This window comes from Harpia harpyja, chromosome 12 (assembly GCF_026419915.1).
Source record: "Harpia harpyja isolate bHarHar1 chromosome 12, bHarHar1 primary haplotype, whole genome shotgun sequence".
NCBI classification, from domain to species: Eukaryota; Metazoa; Chordata; class Aves; order Accipitriformes; family Accipitridae; genus Harpia; species Harpia harpyja.
The window spans coordinates 15369053-15389166 of NC_068951.1; the positions used below are offsets into that span (position 1 = coordinate 15369053).

The window sequence follows — 20114 nt, forward strand, 5'->3', positions numbered from 1 at the left end:
GGCATTTGAGCTTTTCTCCAGCCCTTCAGGGGAAACACAGGCGCTTCAACTGAGTCAGGTCCTCATGGAGCCGGGCCTTGCCCTCCACCCACCTCCTGCAGCCTTTTGCAGATCTTGCTGCTCCATGGGGATTTTTCCCTGCTTAGAAATGGGGCCAGTAAGTGCTGGGGGACCACTGCTAGGAGCTCCTAAGGGGCTTTCCTCTCTGGGTTCAACACTGAGAAGTCCCCACCAGCTTTAGCCCTGTGTGATGGTGGGGAGCTTGGGTTTCCAAGGGAGAGCAAAGGAGACAGAGGCAGCTGAGAAACCTTTGCAAGGAGGCAATATTAAATTGCACCCTGCTAGGCAGAAGCTGCCCCCATTTCAAATGGATCCTCTCACTGGATGTGGCTTTGTGAAAGCCACGGCCGCATCCAGACCTGGGAGCAACACCACTGAGGCCAGGGAGAGGGCAGCCCTGCCCTGGTGACCTGGACCCCCACGGGGTCCCAGCTCCTGCAAAGGACACATGGCCCCACACGCCCTGAGTGATGGGCCATACCCTGGGACCACTTCTACCCCCACAAGCCCAGCCAGAGGCTCCGTCCCAGCCCCAGCAACATCCCACAGCACAGGCAAAGCAGGGACCCAGGCAGCCAGGGAGGAACAGAAAGCAAGATCCTTTATTGTACACAGTACAGAATGTAATGCAGCTTTGCAGGAGATACATAGCCCTGCTCCAGTAAAGATTATTTCAAATCAGTCCTCAGATTAACCCCTTCTGCACCGTAGACCTGCCACACTGAGCAAATGGTTAAAACCCTGTCCCCAAGGTAGAGTTCCCACAACTGAATGCTCCCCACCGGTACAGGCCACTGCAGCCACCGTGGGGAGAGCAACTGAGTCTACCCAGAGTTAATCTTCATACTTCCCCAAAAAAGAATGAATCAGTCAAAAAAAAAAAAAAATCCAACCAAAGCTAACTAAGGAAGAGAAAAAATTTCCTATACAGCATTTACAACAAAAACATGTAGCCAGTGGAGGGAGGGGGATAGGCAGATATGGATATATGAGTGGTGGAGGAGTGTTAGGATGTGCAGCTGGGAGGGGGGAGCTGGAGGGAAGCGAGGTACCCGGGAAGCAGGGTGAGGGACCCCACCGTCCCTGCCCGCCCGCAGCCTTACAGCCCAGCTCCGAGGCCATGCTGAGCAGGGCAGGGGAGCACAGCTGAGCTGGCACCGGGGTTCAGCCCCGGCTCCCCTGGGAAACAGGACTGGAGCAGTGAAATGGAGTGGACCAGATACTTCGGCAGCCATCCTGGGGAGCTGTGGGCACCGAGGGGTCCCCCCGCAAGCATGCCACTGGGAAAGCCAGGGCGGTGTCCCCCAGGGGCTCTGGGAACAGCAGCCAGGCTGAAAAAAAAATAGCTTTGCCTTAAAATACAAAAAAATCTACAAAAATCAGTTTAGAAACCTTTTTTTTTCTTTCCTTCTAAAACATAAAAAAAAAAAAAAAAAAAAAGGTCAGCATCTCCTCCCCTGAAATGCAACCCATAGCCCACAGCCGGACCTGGGGAGAAGGAGCAAGAGGGGCACAGAGAAGACCTGGGAGGGGCTGAGAAACCATTATATCAGGTTATATCATGAGGATGGGGTGGGGAGGGGTGGTTTGGGAAGAAGGCAGAAGGCTCCTCGGGGTTAGGGTAGGATGCTGCGCACATCAGCCCTGGGGTGCTGGCCCAGGCGGCCCCCCCAGCCCCGGCATCCCTCCTCTGTGCAAATCAAAGCCCTTTCCACCACACAAGGCAGCTACGCAGATCGTGCTCGATGCAAAGCAGATTGTCATGACAATTGGCCAGGTGGCCACATCGGCTCAGCCCAGTCCCGGGGTGCTGCTGGAGCCGTTGGCCCTCGTGGTGCTGGCAAGGAACAGGGCCTGGGTCAGAGACTGGATCTTTAGCTCCCGTCGCCCCAAAACATCACGCCGATGCTTGGCGGGAGGTGCCAGCTGTGGGCAGTCCTATGCACTAGCCCTTGGACAGTAAGGGTGGGAATTCAGCAGCGACACACACCAGGCCTTTTAGATTCCTCCAATTTGTGTGTGCGTGCATGGTTTGTTTTGTTTCTTGGTTTTTGTTTGTTTTTTTTCCTTATGAACAGCAAAAAAATATTCTTTACAAAACCGTATTTGCCCAAAGTGGATGCGCTAGTGCTCGTGGCTCTGCTGGCTGGCCGAGTCAGTAAGCGAAGCCCTCCGCGTAGGGAAGGCTGCCACAGGGATCCATCTCTAGGAGGTACGCCGGGCTGTCCTCGAAGTGCGTTAGCGGCACCGTCTCCTCCTCGGGCACCGGGCAGTCAGGCTCCGTCTTCAGGAAGGGACGCTGGTTGTCGGGGTAGGCCATGGAAAAGAGGGCATCGGGGTCGCAGACGAACTTATAGACATACCGCTCGCCAGCCACCTGCAAGAAGGAGGAGGGCATGAGAGGTCCCCTGCACCTTCTCCCCCCGACCCCAGGGAATAACAAGCACAGCATGACCAATGCTGAACCTAGTGCCCCTCCTGCTGTGCCCCAGGATGCTGGGGTGACAGCAGGGGACAGTCACATCCTCCACCCCACCGTGGTAGCGGGGTCACTTGCCTTCTGCATGATGCCCTTCTCATAGTAGTAGCGCAGGGAGCGGCTGAGCTTGTCGTAGTTCATGGCTGGCCGGTTCTTCTGGATGCCCCAGCGCCGCGCTACCTGTAGGGAGAGAGGAAGCAGCCGTGAAGGCTCCAGCGGGGCTTAGACCTGGATCCCTGAAGGAAATCACAATGGAAATGTGGGGTAGGGGTTCATTTCTGGGCGCTGGAGCAGCCAGGGGTGAAAGCATCACTGCGGTCCCGGAGCAATTCTCTGCCTGCTGCGATAAATGCCCCAGCTCCAAGCGGCAGCTGCCATAACACCGCCACCACCAAACTGGGAGCCGAATCAAAAGACATTTGATTAGGGGAGCCTGCCAAAAAAGCCGCTTCAATAAACCACAATTTCCATGCACGGCGTAAGAGATATTATGCGTAATTACCCACAATGCGCAGCTCGGCACTACAGCTGCTTTCAATTACTCCCCAAACAGCTTCTTCCTCTGTGTCACCCTCCTGCAGAGAGCTGCACGGCTCCAGCACGGCACCGTGCTGGCAGGGAGCTGTTGCTGGGCACCCAGGGTGAAGGATGGGAGCAGTTTGGGAGGGAGGGAGCCATGGCTGAGTGGTGGGCCCGGGAGCAACGCCACCGTGGCCAGTGACCGCCAGCAGCTCCGGGAGCAGAGCACATGCCATGCCGAGGCAGCAGAGGAAATTAAAGGCAAATTTCTACAGCTGCTTAGCGCAGACGGGTGGCTGGCTTTTCCCCTCTCACCCTCAAAAGCTGCTCAGAGAGTAAAGACACATGTCTCGCTTCAAGCGTGAGCCGCTGTGTTGCATGGGAAGGATCTGGCCCCCCCACAGACCCCCCCAGTCTCACCCCGCGGCTGCTCCCAGGCTGCAGCCCCAGCTCGCTGGGCACTGGAGCAGGACCCATCCCGTACCTCCTCGGGCTCGATCAGCTTGAACTCCATGCCCCGGCCAGTCCAGGCAATGAAGTGGGCATTGGCGGGGTCGTCCAGGAGGGTGACCAGGAACTGCCAGAGCTGCAGGGACCCGCGCCGCTGGTAGGGAGGGCCCTCGCGGTACAGGGTGGGCTCCTGCTTCACTTTACCTGCCCGCACAGAGACACAGCTGGTTAAACAACCCAGCTCTGTCCCCCTCCCGGGCTGTGCCACCCCCAGATGGGAACACATACAGCAACACTGGGCTCGCTCCTGTGCTGGGACCCCCCCCGTGCAGGATAAGGCCACAGGGTGGGAGAGGGGAGAGGTGCTGGGATCGGCGCTGCAAGCAGGGGAGGCGTGGGGTGGGTGGCAGGGATGGGGACGGGGCACGGCGGTGATGCCGAGCAGCCATGCAGGATGATGCTCAGCAACTCTCAAGAGCACCGTGCCAGCACAGCTTGGCCGAAAAGCCAGCCGCTGTGGAGCCCGGCCCTGAATTTCCCTCCGTGAGCCCTGGTCACCCCCCAGCCCTCCTCTGGGGCTGGATTCTTACCCTCCAGCCTCTCCGGTACCACACATGTGTCATCAAAATACAATCGTGTGTCCTTTTCAAACGAAAATCCTAGGGGGAAAAGATCCTTGGTGATCACAGGGCCCTTCCACCACCCCAGCCAGACCCCAAAAAACCTCTGGCTTGGCCCAATCCAGCACCAAGACCCTGTCCCCCAGTGCCAGGAGCAGCCCCATCCCCAGTTATTTCAGTGGCATCTCACCAGCTTGCCAGCTGAGCGCCACGCAGCTCTGTCCTCCCCTCACCCTGGGGAGCTGGGGGAACCAAAACCCTCTTAGTAGCTACACTGGGTGCGTTATCCCAGATTACGTGGCACGGAGGTGCCATGCCCTCGTGGCATGCTCGCAGGGGCTAGCAGCTGCATGGCACAGACCCTATTTTTAGCAGTGGTGCTGGTGCTGCTTGCATGTAGGCTCTCGTGGGCGTTTTCAGAGTGCCCAGCAGCTCTGCCAGGCGTGAGGCAGGGGGGTCTGCCTGCCCTGAGGGAGGGATGGGATGGAACACACCAGGGATGCCCGTGACTCACCGTCATGGCTGCTGGGGAAGACGCCCCCCCGCAGGTACGAGGACTGGCAGTTAGGCACTTCTGCGAGGGAGATGAAGGCAGCGTTAAGGACGTACGTACTGTGGGTCCCACTGAGTGCTCAGCAACATCTTCCGCCCCAAGCACATCCTGTGGCCAAGCCTGGGCATCTCCCCCCACCCCAGCACACTCTGGGCCACTGCACCCACCTCCAGCCTTGGGGGAAAACCAGTATGATTTAGGGGGAGTGGGGGGCCACTGGAATGAGTGCTGGGAGCAAGGTCTAAGTCAGCTCGGGTTTTCACCATGTTATTCGGGCCCTGCAGGAAGGGAGGCATTGCCACACCTCCCCTGCCATCTGCTCGGCTGTGCCACCCTCCATCCCGAGGTCAGGGTATTTTTAGGTCCTAAGGCGATTAGAGGATTTTTCCGTGATGCTGGTGGGGTCCAGCAGCCAGAAATCACAGCTGGCCCCAGGCCAGGGGTGCGGGGGGACCCTGCCGGTGCTGTGGGGCACCCCAGCCCGTGGCTATGGCACAGACCACACCGTGCAGCATCTGGTGAATGCCTGCTCTATGCCCCCACCCCGGCTTTGGAAAGGAAAGGGGAGGGAGGGGAAGAGAGAGATCATCTACCAGGCAAAACAGCAGCCCACACAGCGGGAGTCCCAGGGTGACATGGCACCCACTGCCTGAGGCTCAACCCTGCACCTGCCGTGCTGCCACCCATGAGCCACAGACAGCAGAGATGGCTCTGCTCCCCTGGTTGCTGCTGGTGTAACACGTACCCCCCCACACCAAGCGCTGGCACTCGGCTGCCCACCCCGACTCGCACCCACCTGAGTCAATGCAGTAGTCCTGGGGCTCCTGCTTGATGCCCATGGTGGGCTGGAAGCCATGGCCAGGGGGGCCGGGCAGCCCTGGGCCACCATGCTCGTAGAGTGGGTCGTGGTACTCCTGCTTGAATCCCTGAGGGGGGTGTGGGGCAGTGGGGCCGAGGGGCTCTGACAGCTGCCGGTGGTAGACGGGGCGGCTGTCCCCCGGGACTCTGGGCTGCGGTGGGAAGGGGTGGCAGGGCTCAGACAGCTGCCTCTGAAACCTGAGGGGAGAGGGACGCGGTGTTACCGAGGGGTGGCAAGGTCAGCCCTGCCGGCAAGCCGCCAGCTCCCGCCCCAGACCGGGACCCTGCGCCGGCTCGGTGCCCTCAGCCCAGGGTGCTCCCAGGGTGGTTTGGGTGGCATTGTGTCCCACCCGTAGTGGGCTGGGACGGTTCTTCGGGAGCACGGCCACCACGAGGGCTTGTCTGGGGGGACCCAGTGGGGTGGTAGGGAGCCCCATCCCCCTCCAAGCGCTGAGGACCCCCCCGCCAGAGGAGCAGGACAACACATGGCCCAGCTCTTTGCAGAGCACTATGCGCCTCGGGTGATGGCAGCCCCGTGCTGCGGTGGGGATATCTGGATAGGAGTGGAAAAAGGAAACAAAAAACCACCCCACAACAGTAAAAATCTCCGTAATCCAGTAAAGTCTGCCCCTGGGGTGGTAGGGCAAGAGCTGCGGGGCCCAGGAGATGCTGCACCCGGGCGGGCACTTACGCAAAGCCAAATCCACTCCGCAGCTCCAGCCGGCCACTAATCCACCTGCGCGGCTGGGATTAAACCTTGAACTCGGCAGCAGGGAGCACTATTTTTGGCTCTGGGCTGCTGCCACCACTGGCTTGGGACCCAGCACAGTCTCTGCTGGCAGCGGTGGATAAGGGACCATCTCGAGGGGGTGCTGCCGCATCCCCCTCGTCCTCCGGCACCTTGAAAGGCGATCTCCGATCTCCGTGCCTGGCTCCTCTCGGCCGGCTGTGTGCCATTTGGCTTTGTAACTGGAGCTCTCCCAGCTGCCGGGCTGGGATTACTCCATTTCCGAGCTGTGTCCCTCTGCCCTTCCTGAGTGAAACCCAAGCCCCACGCTGGCACTGCGCTTCCCAAGGGGTCACAGCCAAACCCCCACATAGCTCGAAGGTTGCCCGGAGCCAAGCCCCACTTCGCCGCGGAGGGATGCTCTCCCACTGCGGGCACGTCCTGAGGGTTTCCATGGTCCCACTGCATGGGGCTTTTGCTGGGCTGCCACGTCCAGCCCCATGCCCGAAGGGGACACCCCACTGCTGGTGACATGATAGCTGTCACCGCAGCAAAGGGCATCCAGGACGCCACAAGCAAAGTTGGAGGTCAACTGTGACCTGCACCATGCCACCTACTGATAGCGCAAGCAAACCCAGGACGAGGGAGTGGACTGGCAAAGCTTCCAGGGATGCAGGGTTGATGGGAGATAAAGCCACAGCTTGAAGAGGAAGTGGGGAGCAGGGTCTCTCCCTCCGTAGCCCCAAAATCACAGGGATGCCACGCAAAGCACATGGGAGCTAAGGACCAACCCTCAGCCCAGGGGCGCTCAGGGGCAGGATGGGGATGCCCGCAGCTCCCCAGCCTGGCAGGGCTCAGCTTGGATGGCAGAGAGCTGCGGCGGATGGGAGAGAGGAGAGCGGAAGCCCTGACTCAGCACCATCGCCTGCCACCACAGGGATGGATGGATGCAGGTTACAGCCTCTGCCTCCCTCGCCTTTCCCGAGGGGGAGGCAAAGGGTCTGCCCAGTGTCCCCAGGCCTGGGAGGAGCAGGTACCCGTGGGGAGAAAGAGCCGTGAGATCCCAGTGGGAAGTTTTGCCGCACTGGTTTCCATGGGACCCCAGGCAGCAACATCTGGCCCGCGGTCTGTGACTGCAGCAAGGGGACAGGCAACCCCCTTCCCTCCCCACAGCTTGAGGCCACCGATCCATCCCAAGAGGGCCAAAGTCCCCGTAAACACCCACAAGATGCCAGCGCTCACTTGGGCGGGAGAAGCCTTACCTGTGCTCTGCAGGGTATTGGTTTTCAGACATCATCTTTGGCATGTGCATGGGTGGGTGAGGCGGCCGCGGCATGGCGAAGGTCTGCTGCCTCTGCTCCTGCAGCGGGTGTGGGACCGGGGCCGCCCCATGGGCAGCTGCCTGCACAGCCGGGGCCGGCGGCGGCGGCAGGGCTGATCCCTGGTGTGCAGGAGACACCGGCGTGGCAGGCGGCGTTAATGGCTTGAACCCGGTGGTGGGCTTCCTGTCATAGGCACTGCAGAGGGGACAGGGGACAGGGGCTGATGGCGACGCTAACGAGGGCACCTCCGCTTGGCAGAGGCCGACAAACGAGACAAGTCCCTGTGCCGTGACCCAAGGGGTCCACTGGCAAGCGGCCGCCCTGGCGCTACCTACCAGCAGTTGTAGAGGCACTTGTCCCTGTAGCCGGCACAGAGAGCCTGCTCGTGGCTGCAGGACGACAGCTCCGAGGAAGGGCTGTGCAGCTCCCGCTTGATCTTTGCCGGAGGTGGGGCGTGCAGGACCACTGCAACGAGACAGAGGAGGACATGGGCTCACCTGTGCGGGAGAAGGGGATGGGGGATGTCACCCCTGGGGAGCATCCCCGTGGGGGCTCTTTGCTTGGGAATCAGGTGCCAAATTACCACCCCCCAGAGGAGCATCAGGCAACCAAACCACGGCAGGACGGTGCCCCGGCAGACCCTGACGTGCCGATGGACTGAGGCGGGGTGGCAGGGCTGACTTCTGCAGGGGATGGCAGAGGTCCCGGGGCTGGGACAGTCCCACCAGCCCAGGACATCGTTGGCAGAGGGGGAGTCATTCCCCGCTGGGATCCGAGAGGGGAACGGCACAGGGTGAGAGGGGGCACAGCAAGGGCTGCAAGAGGGGAACAGGCATCTCGACGACAGCCATGGATGAGACACGCACCTGGGCCGAGCCAAAAACCCGTCAGTGAGGGGAGACGAGCCCAGGCACAGCAGGCAGCATCTGCCTCCCTGAGCTGTGGGGCAAGGAATGAGGGGGCTTGACAACCTGGAGCTCCAAGAGCTTGTAAACGGGACAGAGCAACCCGCTCACCCTCGCAGGGACATACCCAGCTCCCAGTTAGCTGGCCAGAGGCTAAATGGGATCCATCTTCCCCCGGCGACGGTGCTCCAAGGGGACCCAGTCCCAGGGTCCCACAATTGTAGAGTTCAAGTGGCAAACGTCCCATTAAACCCCAATCCTTCCCAGCCCCCCCAAGCCCCGTCGCTATATATAATTTTAAACCGAGTAATATAAGCTTAACCTAATTAATTTCTAAAAGCAGGCGTTCTAGGAAAGGGAAAGCGCCTCAGAGATCTTTACCTAAATAGTGCCTGCAGAGGAGAGCCAAGACTAATCGGAAGTGGAGTATTAGCTTCATGCAAAGTCTAAACACAGCCCAGCTACAGTGGAGAGGAGCAAATAGCTCCAGGACAACTGTTCACAGCTTGCCAGGTAATTAGCTGCTCCCCTAATTTGTCAAAACCTTTAAAGAGCTGCTGACTCCCCTCTCTACTCCCCCCCACCCCAGCAAGGGCCCGGCACAGCTGGTACCAAGGGCATAAAACCCCCCGAGGAGGATTTGAAACACAAAGCCCAGCGCTGAGCCAGCATAGCCCCCCGCATGCCTTCCACCCGCTCCCAAGCTGGATTTATCCCCCTCCTCCTTCTCCCCCTCTACCCCCGCCAAGCGAGGTTTTGCCGCTCTCAGCATTCTAGCACTAATGGGGGGCCGGCGCAGCGGCGGCAAAGCCCGGGCGCCCTGCGAGCCACAGGAAAGCAAGGGGAACTGGCTTTGGAAGGGCTCCAGCTGCCTATCGCGGGCATGTTTCTCCCTAACAGGCTCCGTGTTGTTGGAGCGAGTTGTTTTTCCGCCAGCCGTACAATAGGGTCTGGTTATTCATTGAGAGAGGAAAAAAAAAAAAAAAAAAAAGTCTCCGAGCGGGCACCACCCTCCATTCACAAACAATTTGGAGGGCTCCATTCATGTGGCCGGGGGGGGGGGGCGGGGAAGAAAAAAGAAAAGAAAAATTTCCCCAGAGCTTAGCGCTGCCATTCAAGAAAAGGGAAACGAGCCTTAAGATCCTAACAGAGACCAGCTGCTCAAGCCTAGACTTTGTGCAACGTTTGGATTCCTTACACAAACACCGCGGGGCCGGCCAGCGCTGCTCGGCAAGACATGTTCTTGCCGCCAAGCTCGTGGCCAGCCGGGGCGGTGAGGCCAGAGCGCCCGGTGGTGGGACTCGAGGGGGGGACCGAGGCTGGTTGTGCAGCTTTTGGTGGGGGGGAAGTAGCTGGTTTTGGGTCCCCGGCAGCAAGCAGGCAGGCAGGGAGCGGGAAAGGCGGCAGGAGGGTTCTCGGGGAAGGAGATGCCCTGCCCCAGTGCCTCAAAGGCACGTTGGGTGCACGAGTGCTTTTAACCTTTCCAGTCCTGCACTCGGCACTGTAATTAAAAGCTAAAAAAAAAAAAAAAAAAAAAAAAAAAAAGGCAGAGGGAGCAGCTTAACTACAGACCGGGCTGGAGAACACGCCTCGGCACACCCATGCCGGGACTGAGCCACAGGAGCGGTGAGAGCACCCGTGGGTGTCTGACGGCCCCTGTCTGGGCTGCTTTAGTCCCTGGGGATGGAAGAGCACCGGGGAGGCCGGGCAAGGGGACCAGCCATGTGTGCTGCTGCTGTGCCCGGCCAGCAAGGCGCCACAACCGGGAGGGGAAGATGGGGGGTGCTCAGGCGTTCCCCCCAGTGCCGCACCACCAGCCAAGCTGGAGATGCCCCAAACGCCAACCTTCAGCCAAGAGGTCTCCCGGGGAGAGAGTTTCCCAGGGAAAGCTGACACCCCAAAGCCGTTTGGGGCCTTGAATTGCTGGTGAATCCCTTGGCAGGGGACAGGGCAGGTTGTTCCCAACCATCGGCGCGATGGGACCTCTAAGAGGCCGAGCCTGGAGGATGCTGGCTTTGCTGGTGGCACTCGCTGCCCGAGCTAAGGGGAAGGCAACAAAACCACCATTTCCAGCCCAGGCACCGGCTGGGGACCTTGGCACCCGTTCAAGACATCACCTGGGAGCCGAGCTCCCTGCTTGCCCCTCCATCCCCCGGCATTACAGGACGCACCCAAGGTCACGCCAGGAGAGGAGCCAGAAATAGAAACCAGGCTCCTGCTTTCCTTTGTTTAAACAACTCTTCCTCAGAAACAAACCTCCTGCTTTCATTTTGGTGTGTAAGAAATCCTGCTCCGTGCCCTGCCTGTGGCTTTAGCCACGCACCACCCAGGCCGGGGGCCACAAGTCCCCTGGGAGCAAACCCCTGCAAAAGGCAAAGCTTCTCATGATGCTTGATCTCCCCAGCATGACCCCATCACTTCCCGGTTATTTAAACAACCAATCAAGATATACCGTTGTACATATACCCTTCTTTCTCCCCAGGACAGTGCTGCCAGCAAACCTGCACCTATGCCCGGCCAGGGATGTGGCACGATAGCCAGCGTGGTGAGCTCTGCAAGCGTCACCCATGGCCTCCTTGCCTTCCCAGGAGGATCTGCCACTTCTCTGGCCAGCTTCTAAGCACTGAATCCGGCCTCTTGTTCCTCGGTCCAGGGCGCTGAGAACAACACATCCCTTATTCAGAGGAGCCCTGCTTTCCCCATCCCCGTGGCAGGATTTCCTCCCCGGCGCAGCGACCCACCACCCTCCTGCGTGTTATGGCACTTTGGTGCTAAATCCCAATATTAAGCCCGTGTCTGCCAGGGACCTCAGCTACAGACTCAGGAATAGCGAGCAGGCAGCAGCCAAGCTGCCCACGCAATGAGGGTTTTTTAGCAAGGTGAGAATGATGCTGCAGTTCGGAGCATCGCCGTGACTCGACACGGCACACATGGCAGCGGCATTCCCCAGGGCAACAGGGTCAGAACTGAGCCTGGTTTGTTCCTTTTTGCTGCTGTGCTGGGGAAGCCTGGCCCTGGGAATGCAACAGGGCAGGAGATGGAGCTCGTTTGCTCAGGATAAAAGAAAGCGGCAGCTTCCTCAGGTAAAAGGCACAGAATTATACGACTGCAAGAACCGAGTCCAATGCATGTCTGCAAACATCCATATGGACTAGGGAAGGATTTACCTTCCCCTGGAGTGAAGAGGCACTGAACCCCAATGTGACCCCCAGCCCAGGAAAGCAGCACGTTCCTGCTAGCGAAAGCTGGGTACAGGGGGGTGGCTGCACCAGATTTGAGTCTCTCTCTCTTCCTACACTGCAAACGGTTCAAAACCAGAGTGAAATGAGAAGATGGGGCCAGAAAGCTGTCAGCTGGAGACTCTCTCCTCTTTAAACTCTTTCCAGTGCCGGTATGGATGAGCTGGGCTCCCCATCCCCCTCCACCGCTGTCCGAGTCCCCCCACAGCCAGCACAGCCCCTTGTGCAGCAGCAAGGGGAACCTTTGCTTCTCTCCCCAGGAAAGTTAAGGAAGGTTATTACAGCAGGGAGTCACGCAAGAAGAGCTCCTTTCAAGTGACAAAGTCATTTCAACACCAGGTCTGCAGAGGCCGAGCAGGTCAGGAGAATGTTTGAAGAGTCTCAACCAAATGCCTTGCCTTTTTTTTTTTTTTTTTTTCCTCTTTTTCCTCCCCTGCATCAGCCAGAAAAGTTTGTCTCTTCTCTCTGAGCTCTTCAGGTTACAAGGAAACAAGAGACTGCCAAAAGGCACTGGAAACAGCTTCAGCTCTAAGAGCCACCCTCCCACGCACGCTGCAGTTTCTACCGCTCCAAGCAAGAGCTGCCGGGCTGCACTAGGATGTCAACAGCCAGTTGCGTTTCTGACTCTGGGCTTGCCTTTTATCTCAGGGGAGACAAGGAAAAAAAGCGCATCTGAAAACTTGGGCTGTCTGGAACAGTTTAATGGCAAGCTTCCCACTCAGAAGTAATCAAAGAGCAATAATTAACATGCATTTACTGTAGGAGAAGATACCCTCGCTGCATGCTGTGACAAAGCTGGAATGAAAAATCTGTTCGACTGCAGGCTAAATTTGATTTCCTTTAAGTTCTGTAGCTGTCTGGCTCAGCAGCAAAACCCAGCCACCAACACCAAGTTACTACTTCTGTTTGCCAGGTAACGACTCCAAACATCCTGATCTTCCCCCCCCCCCCCCCCCCCCCCCCCCCGCCTTTCCCCTCCAACCCAGCCTTCAATGCCAGGAGAGCCAGCGCCCGAGAGCCGCGCAAGCACCACACGCCATTAACCAGTCCCTGCCCTCGCCGCTAACCCGTTCCAGCAACGAACAACGGCTCAGAACCAACTCTCGCTCTTATGCAATTCGAGAGGGACTACATTTTCACTGGCCTCCTTTTAAACACGCTCGCTTGCCAGTGATTAATGCTGCTTAAAGCAGCTCAAGTTTCACCACTCAGGTCCGCTCTTGACAACAGTGCTGGGCCAGGACTGTAAAAAGCTGCAGAAACTGCAGAGATTGTGGCTAACCAAGTAGCCCAGCACGGGCTCTCGCATCCACTTGAAAAGGAAAAGGAGCGTTTATAAGCAAATCAACATTACTACAAACAAGCAGCAAGGCTCCAAGGAGCCCAGAGATCAGTTAAAGCTATTTCCACGCATTTGGCTATAATTTTCCCCGTTCACTAAAGACAGGACATTGCAAGTTTCATCTAGATGAACCCAAGCCACACGTGCTTGCTCCCAAAAGTCCACGATTTCACGGTTTCAGCCCCAGCAACAATCGCTTTCCCAAGGAAGTGGCTCCAAACCCACTGCAAGCTTTTGCACAGGCACCCAAACATTCCGCCCCCTCCCCTACCCCACCCCAAGAATGAAAACCCAGAACAATCACTTACAATTGTCAGACTGGAAATCTGGGACAAATTGTTCATCATCGGGGACCTGAGCTAAAAAAACAACAACAAAAAGAGGTTTTACAACGTTTTCGGTTCTCAAAAAAATGCTCACAGAGAGATTTTACATGGCAAAAGGCGGAGGTGAAGACTTGCCTTCAGCTAGCCAGGCCTCTTGGAGCTGGCTGAGATCCTGGAAGAGCTCTGGAACAGAGTGAAAGACTTATGCAGTCCACAGAAGAATAAATAAAACTGCCATTATTTGCAGGATTATTTCTAAACCGACAAACGCAAGGAGAGCGGTCTCACGGGGCTGCAGCGAGGCCACGGCCCCCCAGGCCAGCCCTGCCTACCTTCCGAGTCGTGGGCCAGGTCAGTCTCCAAAAATTTCCTTTTCCTATCGGACACTGGCCGGCCTCGGCCCTCCTCAGCACAGGACTTCTGCAAGGACCAGGGTGAGAATGGTTCAGGAGGGCGGCAGTCCCCAACCCCCACGGGGTGGGGGGGCACCCCCAAGGACGGGGTGGGTGCCCCCACGGACAGGGGGGGTGGGGAGGGGGCACAAGGCAAACTTACCCCGGGGCCCATGAAGGGAACCTGCTGGTCGTAGAAGCCATCCATGGTGCGGGGGAGGCGGGCAGTGCCCCCGGCCCGCTCAGCATCGACGCCGACCCGGGAAGGAGGGGGCCCGCCCGGGCTCCGGCAGGTGCGTGTGCCTGGGGGGGGGGGGGGGTGTGGAGTGTCAGGATCAGGCCCCAGCTCCTGCCGCCGCCCCCGGGGCTGGCTCGGTGCGGGGTCGCCGCGCCTCCCCGGGGAGCCGGTCCGCTCCTGCCGTGGCGGGTCGCAGCCCCCCGGATCGTGATGTCACCCAATTTCTATAGAAACGGCCGTGACATCACGCGCCGTGGGAGCGGGAGGAGGCAGGCAGGCAGGGCCGCTTCGCTTCGCCTCCCCTCGTCCGGCGGCCGCCTCCCTCCGCCCCTGCCGGTGCTCGGCACTGCAGAGCCGCGCCGCAACCGGGCCCGTTCCCACGCCGCCCCGCGCGCCCCATTCATAAACTCCGCCCCCGCCTCGCCTCGCCTCGCCTCCCCTTCCCCCGCGCGCGCTCGCGCGCGCCCCCCGCCATTCACACCGCGCGGCCCGCGCCATTCATAAACACCGCCCCCGCCCCGGGCCGCCCTGCCCCCCCGCCGCCAGGCCCCGCGTACCCGGCCGGGGAGCCGCGGGCTCGGCCACCGCGGGGCGAGCCGGGGCCGGGGGCGGCCGGGGAAGGCGCCGTTCCGTACCGGGGTCCGCGCTGCCGCTCTGCGCCGGCCCGCAACCCCCGAGCCAGCGGCCTCCGCCGCGCCGCGCCCCGCCCCGCGCCGCTTGTTTACCCTCCGCGGCGGCCAATGGGGCGCCGCCGTTCGGCCGCCCGCGCCGTCTGATTGGCCGCAATGCCGCTGCGCGCCCGCCCGCGCGCCGCTCCGCCGAGCACCATTGAGGCCGGCTGGGTGGGCGGGGGAGGCGGCAGCCAATGGGCGCGGCGTGATTTGCATGGCTCCGCCGAGAACGTTTTTCATTCATAAAAAAATAGAAGGGGGAAGAGGCTGGCGGGTGGGGCTGGGGCAGCGCAGGATTTAAAGGGGCCGCGGCCTGCTCCAGGAGTGGGGTTGGGGCGTTAACGGACGGCCTTGGGGGGGGACGGCCAGATCCGGGGGCATGCTGCTCCATGCACTCCCGTGCCCGAGAACCTGCCGCATAGCAACCTCTGCAGATGGAACAGACCTTGGGCCTCACATGCCATGGGGTCCCCACCTTGGGGTCCCCTCTGCTTTCTTGGGGAGGTGGTTCTGCACCAGCAAGGTGGTATCACACGGGTCCCCCTGCGAGCTCGGGGCTAACCCACGCCTGAGTGCTGGCTTTGGCAGCCTTTCTCCTTCAGGCAGAGCCTTTGAGAAGGGCTCTTGGGAGGAGGCCGTAGGAAAATAGTTCCCACCTGCAGGGGCTTTGGGGCTGCCCTGGCCCCGGATCCCCCTGCTGCAGGTTTGTGGACACAGGCCCTTGCAGGACTGCAAATAGCTCAGAGGATTGGGAATGAGTTTAGGATAGAGCCATGCTGCTGGGGGCCTGCCAGGCCCCCCACCCCAGCATTGCTCTGCCACGTGCCTCAGTTTCCCCATCTGTAAACTGAAGGTGGTGAGACCTGCCATGGAGACCTGCCAGTGGCAGCTCGGGGAGGATGCAGCAGGTTGTGCAGGAAAAATGAACTGTGTGGAGGCCTTATGTTGCGGAGTGAGACCAGGATATTAATTGCTGGAGAAGGGACAAAGAATAGTGCTCAGTTACATACTGCTCTTTGCAGCTTGGGAAGGAGAGGAGCCTTCTGCTCAGATCCTGGGAAGATGCCCAGGGGCTAGGAAGCCTGTTGGTATGGGGTTGTCCTCATCATTTTGAAATCTTCAGGTCATGGGCTTGCTGGTGTCCTGGGAGAGCTGCCCAGCACATCTCTGGGCTGCTGATGGGAATTCCTCTGTCAATTTTGGCATACTGATGAGCTTCCAGAGTCCCTTAGGGCCACCACCGTCTCCCAGGGATGACGCTGGTAATGGCAGATAGCTTGTTTCCCATCGTGGCATGGGTGAAATGGCGGGTGGGGTGCTACCAGGATATGCCGCGTGCCTGCGTGCTGGAGGGGGGGGGGGGGGGCTGAGGCACGCAGGGGGCATGGGGTGTCTTTGCCGCCTGGGGATGGCTCCCGGGGGGCTCTGCAGGTGCTGGTGCTCTCACTTCCCCTCTGCAGGCAGGCAACCAGGATTAAATCACCGCTGGTAAAATTAGCAGATGACACATGAACGGGCGGGTGGCAAAACATGGGCTGGGGAGCAAGGCTGGCTATGGGGACGAGCCCGGTCATCACAAAGCTGGGCACAATTGGCAACCCAAGGCGGCCACGGTCCCGCACTGGCCAGGGGCTGCTCAGGTCCTCCAGGTCTCTTGCTGTCACCCAGCACAGGGAGAGGTGAGGGGGCAGGCGGGTGGGAGGCCGCAGGGGTGCCTTGGGAAGAGCCAAAGCCCCTGGAGAGCCAGGGCTGGGAGGGGGGATGGCAACCAGCGCCTGCTAAATTTAGAGCCCACTCGGGGGGGGGAGGGAACAAAATTGCAGGCTCCATATTTAGCCAGTTGCAGCTCCTGCTGAGGACCGCTCCATCGCGCTGCCACTGACAACACCTCTTCATCCCTGGCACCCCGAATTGGGCACCTCCCCTTTGAGTCCCCGAAGGTGGGGACCCCATGCCTGGCCAGGAATCGGGGAACCCCCGTGCACCCCAGGACCAGCCAAGTATTTAATCATCATCTTTATTTGAGGCAAGCCCACAGCAGTCCAGGTGTACACGGCAACACGCACTATGCTACGGACACCATTTCCATGCAGGCAACCACGGCTACGCACACAGCAGGAGGACGGGGCTGGGGGTCCCATGGCAATGGGTTCCCCAGCAATCAGGGGTCCCCCAGAACGGCACCGGCTCGGCAGGGTGCTTGCGCACTGGCACCGGTGCCTGGGGCTGGGGGGGCGGGGTTGGGGGGGTCCATCCTGTGGCCTTTGAGGGACAAACAGGGCTGAGCTGGGAGATGCCAAGGGAGATTGGGGAGATTGGTTTCAGAACCTCGCGTGCCCCTCGGCTGCATGGCATGTTCCTCCCTGGAGCCGGGGACAGCCGGGCTGGCATCCCAGCCCCTGCAGGTCCCCTCCTGGGCTGAAGATTCTGCACCATTGGACTAAGGAGGTCGTTAGCTGCCAGGCCTGTTGAACCATGGGTTTGGTATGGTGGGAGCGGATCAAAGCCATGTCCCCCGGGGGAGGTGGCAGGAATCGTCTCACTGATCATCAGAAGGGGATGTCTCTATCGGAGCCCGTCACCCTTGGCAGACTGGTGCTGGTGTGTCATCATTCCCCTGTGGTCTGGGGTGGTGGCCCTGGGCTCCCTGTACCCTGCAGGACATATGTTTGGGTGCTCCCCCTCCAGCTTTGAGCTCAAACAAACACTCCTGGCCCCCTGGCATGCTGCCAGACAGTGCCCGCTTGATTCCCCGGCTCTGGCACCACTGATTGCAAACTGCAGCAGACAGACCCAAGCACTGCTCTTTGCCCGGAGCCCAGCAAACCATGTCTGGGTGCAAGGAGCAGGTCGGTGGTGAAAAACATTGTCGATTCCATACAGGCACTTTCTAATCGGAGGCCTGGGATAAAACCCTGGGTCGAGGCCAAGCGGGCAGGGAAATGGAGCCAAACCTGCTGCTATAAATACTGCTGACCTCGTGTGTTGTCATCCCACAGATCAAACCCATCAACCTGCCTGCCGGTAAAGCTTGATCAAGGGTTTTTTTTTCCAATGGAGGCCGCTGGTCCAGGAGACCTGGGGTTTATTTGGCCTAGCTCCCCTACGCTTTCACCTCACTACTCATTAATGGCTGGCTGGGGTGACGAGGAGGAGGAGGGGGGATTTATGCACGGCTGGTGGAGCGTGCCTGTGTACGCAGCTCATGGCTCCGGTGAGCTGTGGTGACCTCTGTGCCTGCCAGCCGGGCCCATGCTTGCTCCCACTCGCTCCGCGGTGCTCTCCTGCCTTGCAGTGAGCACCTGCCCCCCAGCTTGCCCTCGCCCTGCCCGAGGGCAGGAGGAGAGGGAGCCGTGGCAGCCCACTGGAGCCTCCTCCTGCGCTCTGGCCACGAGGGGGATTCGTGGGCTAGAGGCCAGCTGGGAGTCCCCTGGGGCGCTGCCGACACCTCCTCCCATGTCAGCAGGGCCCTACGGCTGCTGTCAGAAACAGCCCTGAGCTAAAGCTTGAATGGGCGCACAACAGCATTACTGTCTCTGCCTGGGGAGGGTGACAAACGGCTCCCTTTCAGCTCACTGTTCACTCTAAAGCATAGTGACGGCAGCACCCTCTGCACTACCAGGGGAATCCTATTGAATGGGAACCTGCAGCATGAGAAGAGACCGGGCGCTGGGTCACTGGGGAGGAGAGGGTGGCTTGTCCCAGCCATGGCTCCCCACCCTCTGGCAGGGGCATAGCAGGGACAAGCAGCAGTTTTCCTGCCTGCAGCAACATCCACAGGGCACACGCTGCTCCCGGCTTGCTCACAGTGGCACAGGGGCCTCTGCCAGACCTGAGGGAGCTGCCTGGGAGTGGGAGCTGATTCAGGAGCCGGGTGTCCCCCCATGCAGGGCCACCCCAGGAGGCAGCAGGTGCCAGCAGAAGCAACCAGCAGCCTTTCCGTGGGCCGGTCCTGCCAACTCCTAGCTCCTGGGAGTGCCATGAAGTGGGGCACACATCTAGTCCACCACGGCCTCCATGCATTCATCCGTTTTCTGGGCCCCGTTGCATCCTGGGGAGCAGCTGCGTCCCGTGGTCTCTCCACACACGCCTAGTGGGGGATACATGGGTGATGCCACCGAAACCTGCCCGTGCACGCCAGCTGGGCGAGGAGAAAAGGAGCAGCCAGGTGGTGAGCAGCGGGCGCCCATGCAGGCAGGGGGCTGGCAGTGGCATCTGCGAAGCTCCTTGGCTTCGGGGTGGGTCAGGGGGAGACCTGGCTGTGCGGAAACCGAGGTGCAAGAGCTCTTCACTGCTCCCTGCAGCCATCCAGGAGCACCGGAGGCAGCACAGCCGCCACTGGGAGAGTATGGGCCTGGCGAAGCACATGAGGAGATGTGTAAAAAGGCCAGGGGGGACACTTCCAAGCGAGAAGAGCTTCTGGATGTCGGTCCCCAGCCCCCGGCACAGGCTGGCAGGCTTTAGGAGAGAGGAAAGTCCACTTGGAAGGAAGTGCCATGGGGGACAGCCAGCAGAGAAGGGAGGTGGCGTTCGTGTCCAACCCAGGCTTATAAAAAGAAGGTGAGCCCCAAAGTCCCCCCAAAGTTTGCTAAATAAATACATAAATACGAACACAAAGCCCAGAGCTGGGGCACGGGGCTTTCCCAAGAATCAGCCCCCAAATCCCTTTTTTGCCACTTCCGTGTCAAAACACAGTATCCTCCCATCCACCCCACGCTTGCCCCCGTGGCCCAGGCACCATCTTGTCTGTCCCCAGCCCATCCCATGCCTGGCAGCTCACAGGGCTGGCAGTGAAGGCTGGCTTTGCATCTGCTTAAAACCCATCCCAGAAGCACTAGCTGAAGGCATGGCAGAGACCATCTCCTCTAGGCTAAGAAAATAAATAACTTCTCCAATGTGCAAGGTGGACAGAAAGCCAGTGCAGCAAAAACATTGAGTGTCTTTCAAGGGGATTAAAAATAAATAAGTGAAGCTTGGCATTTTCTTGGGAGCACGTTCATTTGCAGCTCCGCTGGGGCAGGCAGCAGGGGGGGTTATTTAAATAAAGGGAAAAAACTCCAGTCATAGCACTGCTCCAGCGAATGCGCTCCCTGTGCATTGGCCTGCCTTCGCCCACCACTTCAATCCCAGCTGGAGAAGACGCTTGTGGTGGTTGGGAAGGAGCCTCCAAGACCTTCCCAGGACAAAGCATCCCCACCAGGCTTGGGGGGGTGTTTTCTCTCCCCACTGTGGAGCAGGGATTTGGGGACCCCCTGCAGCGGGTGGGTGTCCAGGATGCCAGGTGCCTCTGGACCATGGCTCCTTGCACACTGCTTAATCTCGAGTTCGGTTTCTCCTCCTCAGGAAAAAGAAGCTGCTCTTCTGTGGGGGGCCCAACAGCATCGGCACTTGGCTTTTATGTGTAATTTTGACC

At 59.7% G+C, this 20114-nt stretch overlaps 2 protein-coding genes across 3 annotated transcripts in view; both read right to left on the reverse strand.

The window, feature by feature from the left end:
* Positions 1–1485: 1485 nt before the first annotated feature.
* Positions 1486–14687, reverse strand: ETV5 (ETS variant transcription factor 5). The gene is made up of 13 exons (XM_052802781.1): positions 14588–14687; positions 13956–14095; positions 13733–13820; positions 13536–13583; positions 13383–13433; positions 7924–8053; positions 7529–7783; positions 5478–5737; positions 4643–4702; positions 4099–4167; positions 3543–3712; positions 2618–2719; positions 1486–2437 (listed from the first exon to the last, which is right to left on the reverse strand). The coding sequence occupies exons 2-13, from the start codon at positions 13998–14000 to the stop codon at positions 2216–2218; spliced, it is 1500 nt and encodes a 499-aa protein (XP_052658741.1). The 5' UTR covers positions 14001–14095; positions 14588–14687; the 3' UTR covers positions 1486–2215.
* A 2015-nt stretch (positions 14688–16702) lies between these two features.
* The window catches only part of LOC128149360 (diacylglycerol kinase beta-like), a 29148-nt gene continuing 25736 nt past the window's right edge, over positions 16703–20114 (reverse strand). For both annotated transcript variants that reach the window (XM_052804480.1, XM_052804481.1), the window contains one exon: positions 16703–20113. In XM_052804480.1, the coding sequence (XP_052660440.1) occupies positions 20015–20113 (99 nt within the window). In that variant the 3' untranslated portion in view covers positions 16703–20014. The remainder of the gene's footprint in view (position 20114) is intronic.

Excerpts from the sequence above, each read along its gene's own strand:
- ETV5 (XM_052802781.1), bottom strand. The coding sequence starts at position 14,000 with ATGGATGGCTTCTACGACCAGCAGGTTCCCTTCATGGGCCCCGGG. Across the intron at positions 4,703-5,477 it reads GGACTACTGCATTGACTCAG|AAGTGCCTAACTGCCAGTCC; the intron begins GTGGGTGCGAGT and ends TCTCCCTCGCAG. Across the intron at positions 3,713-4,098 it reads GGTACCGGAGAGGCTGGAGG|GTAAAGTGAAGCAGGAGCCC; the intron begins GTAAGAATCCAG and ends CTGTGCGGGCAG.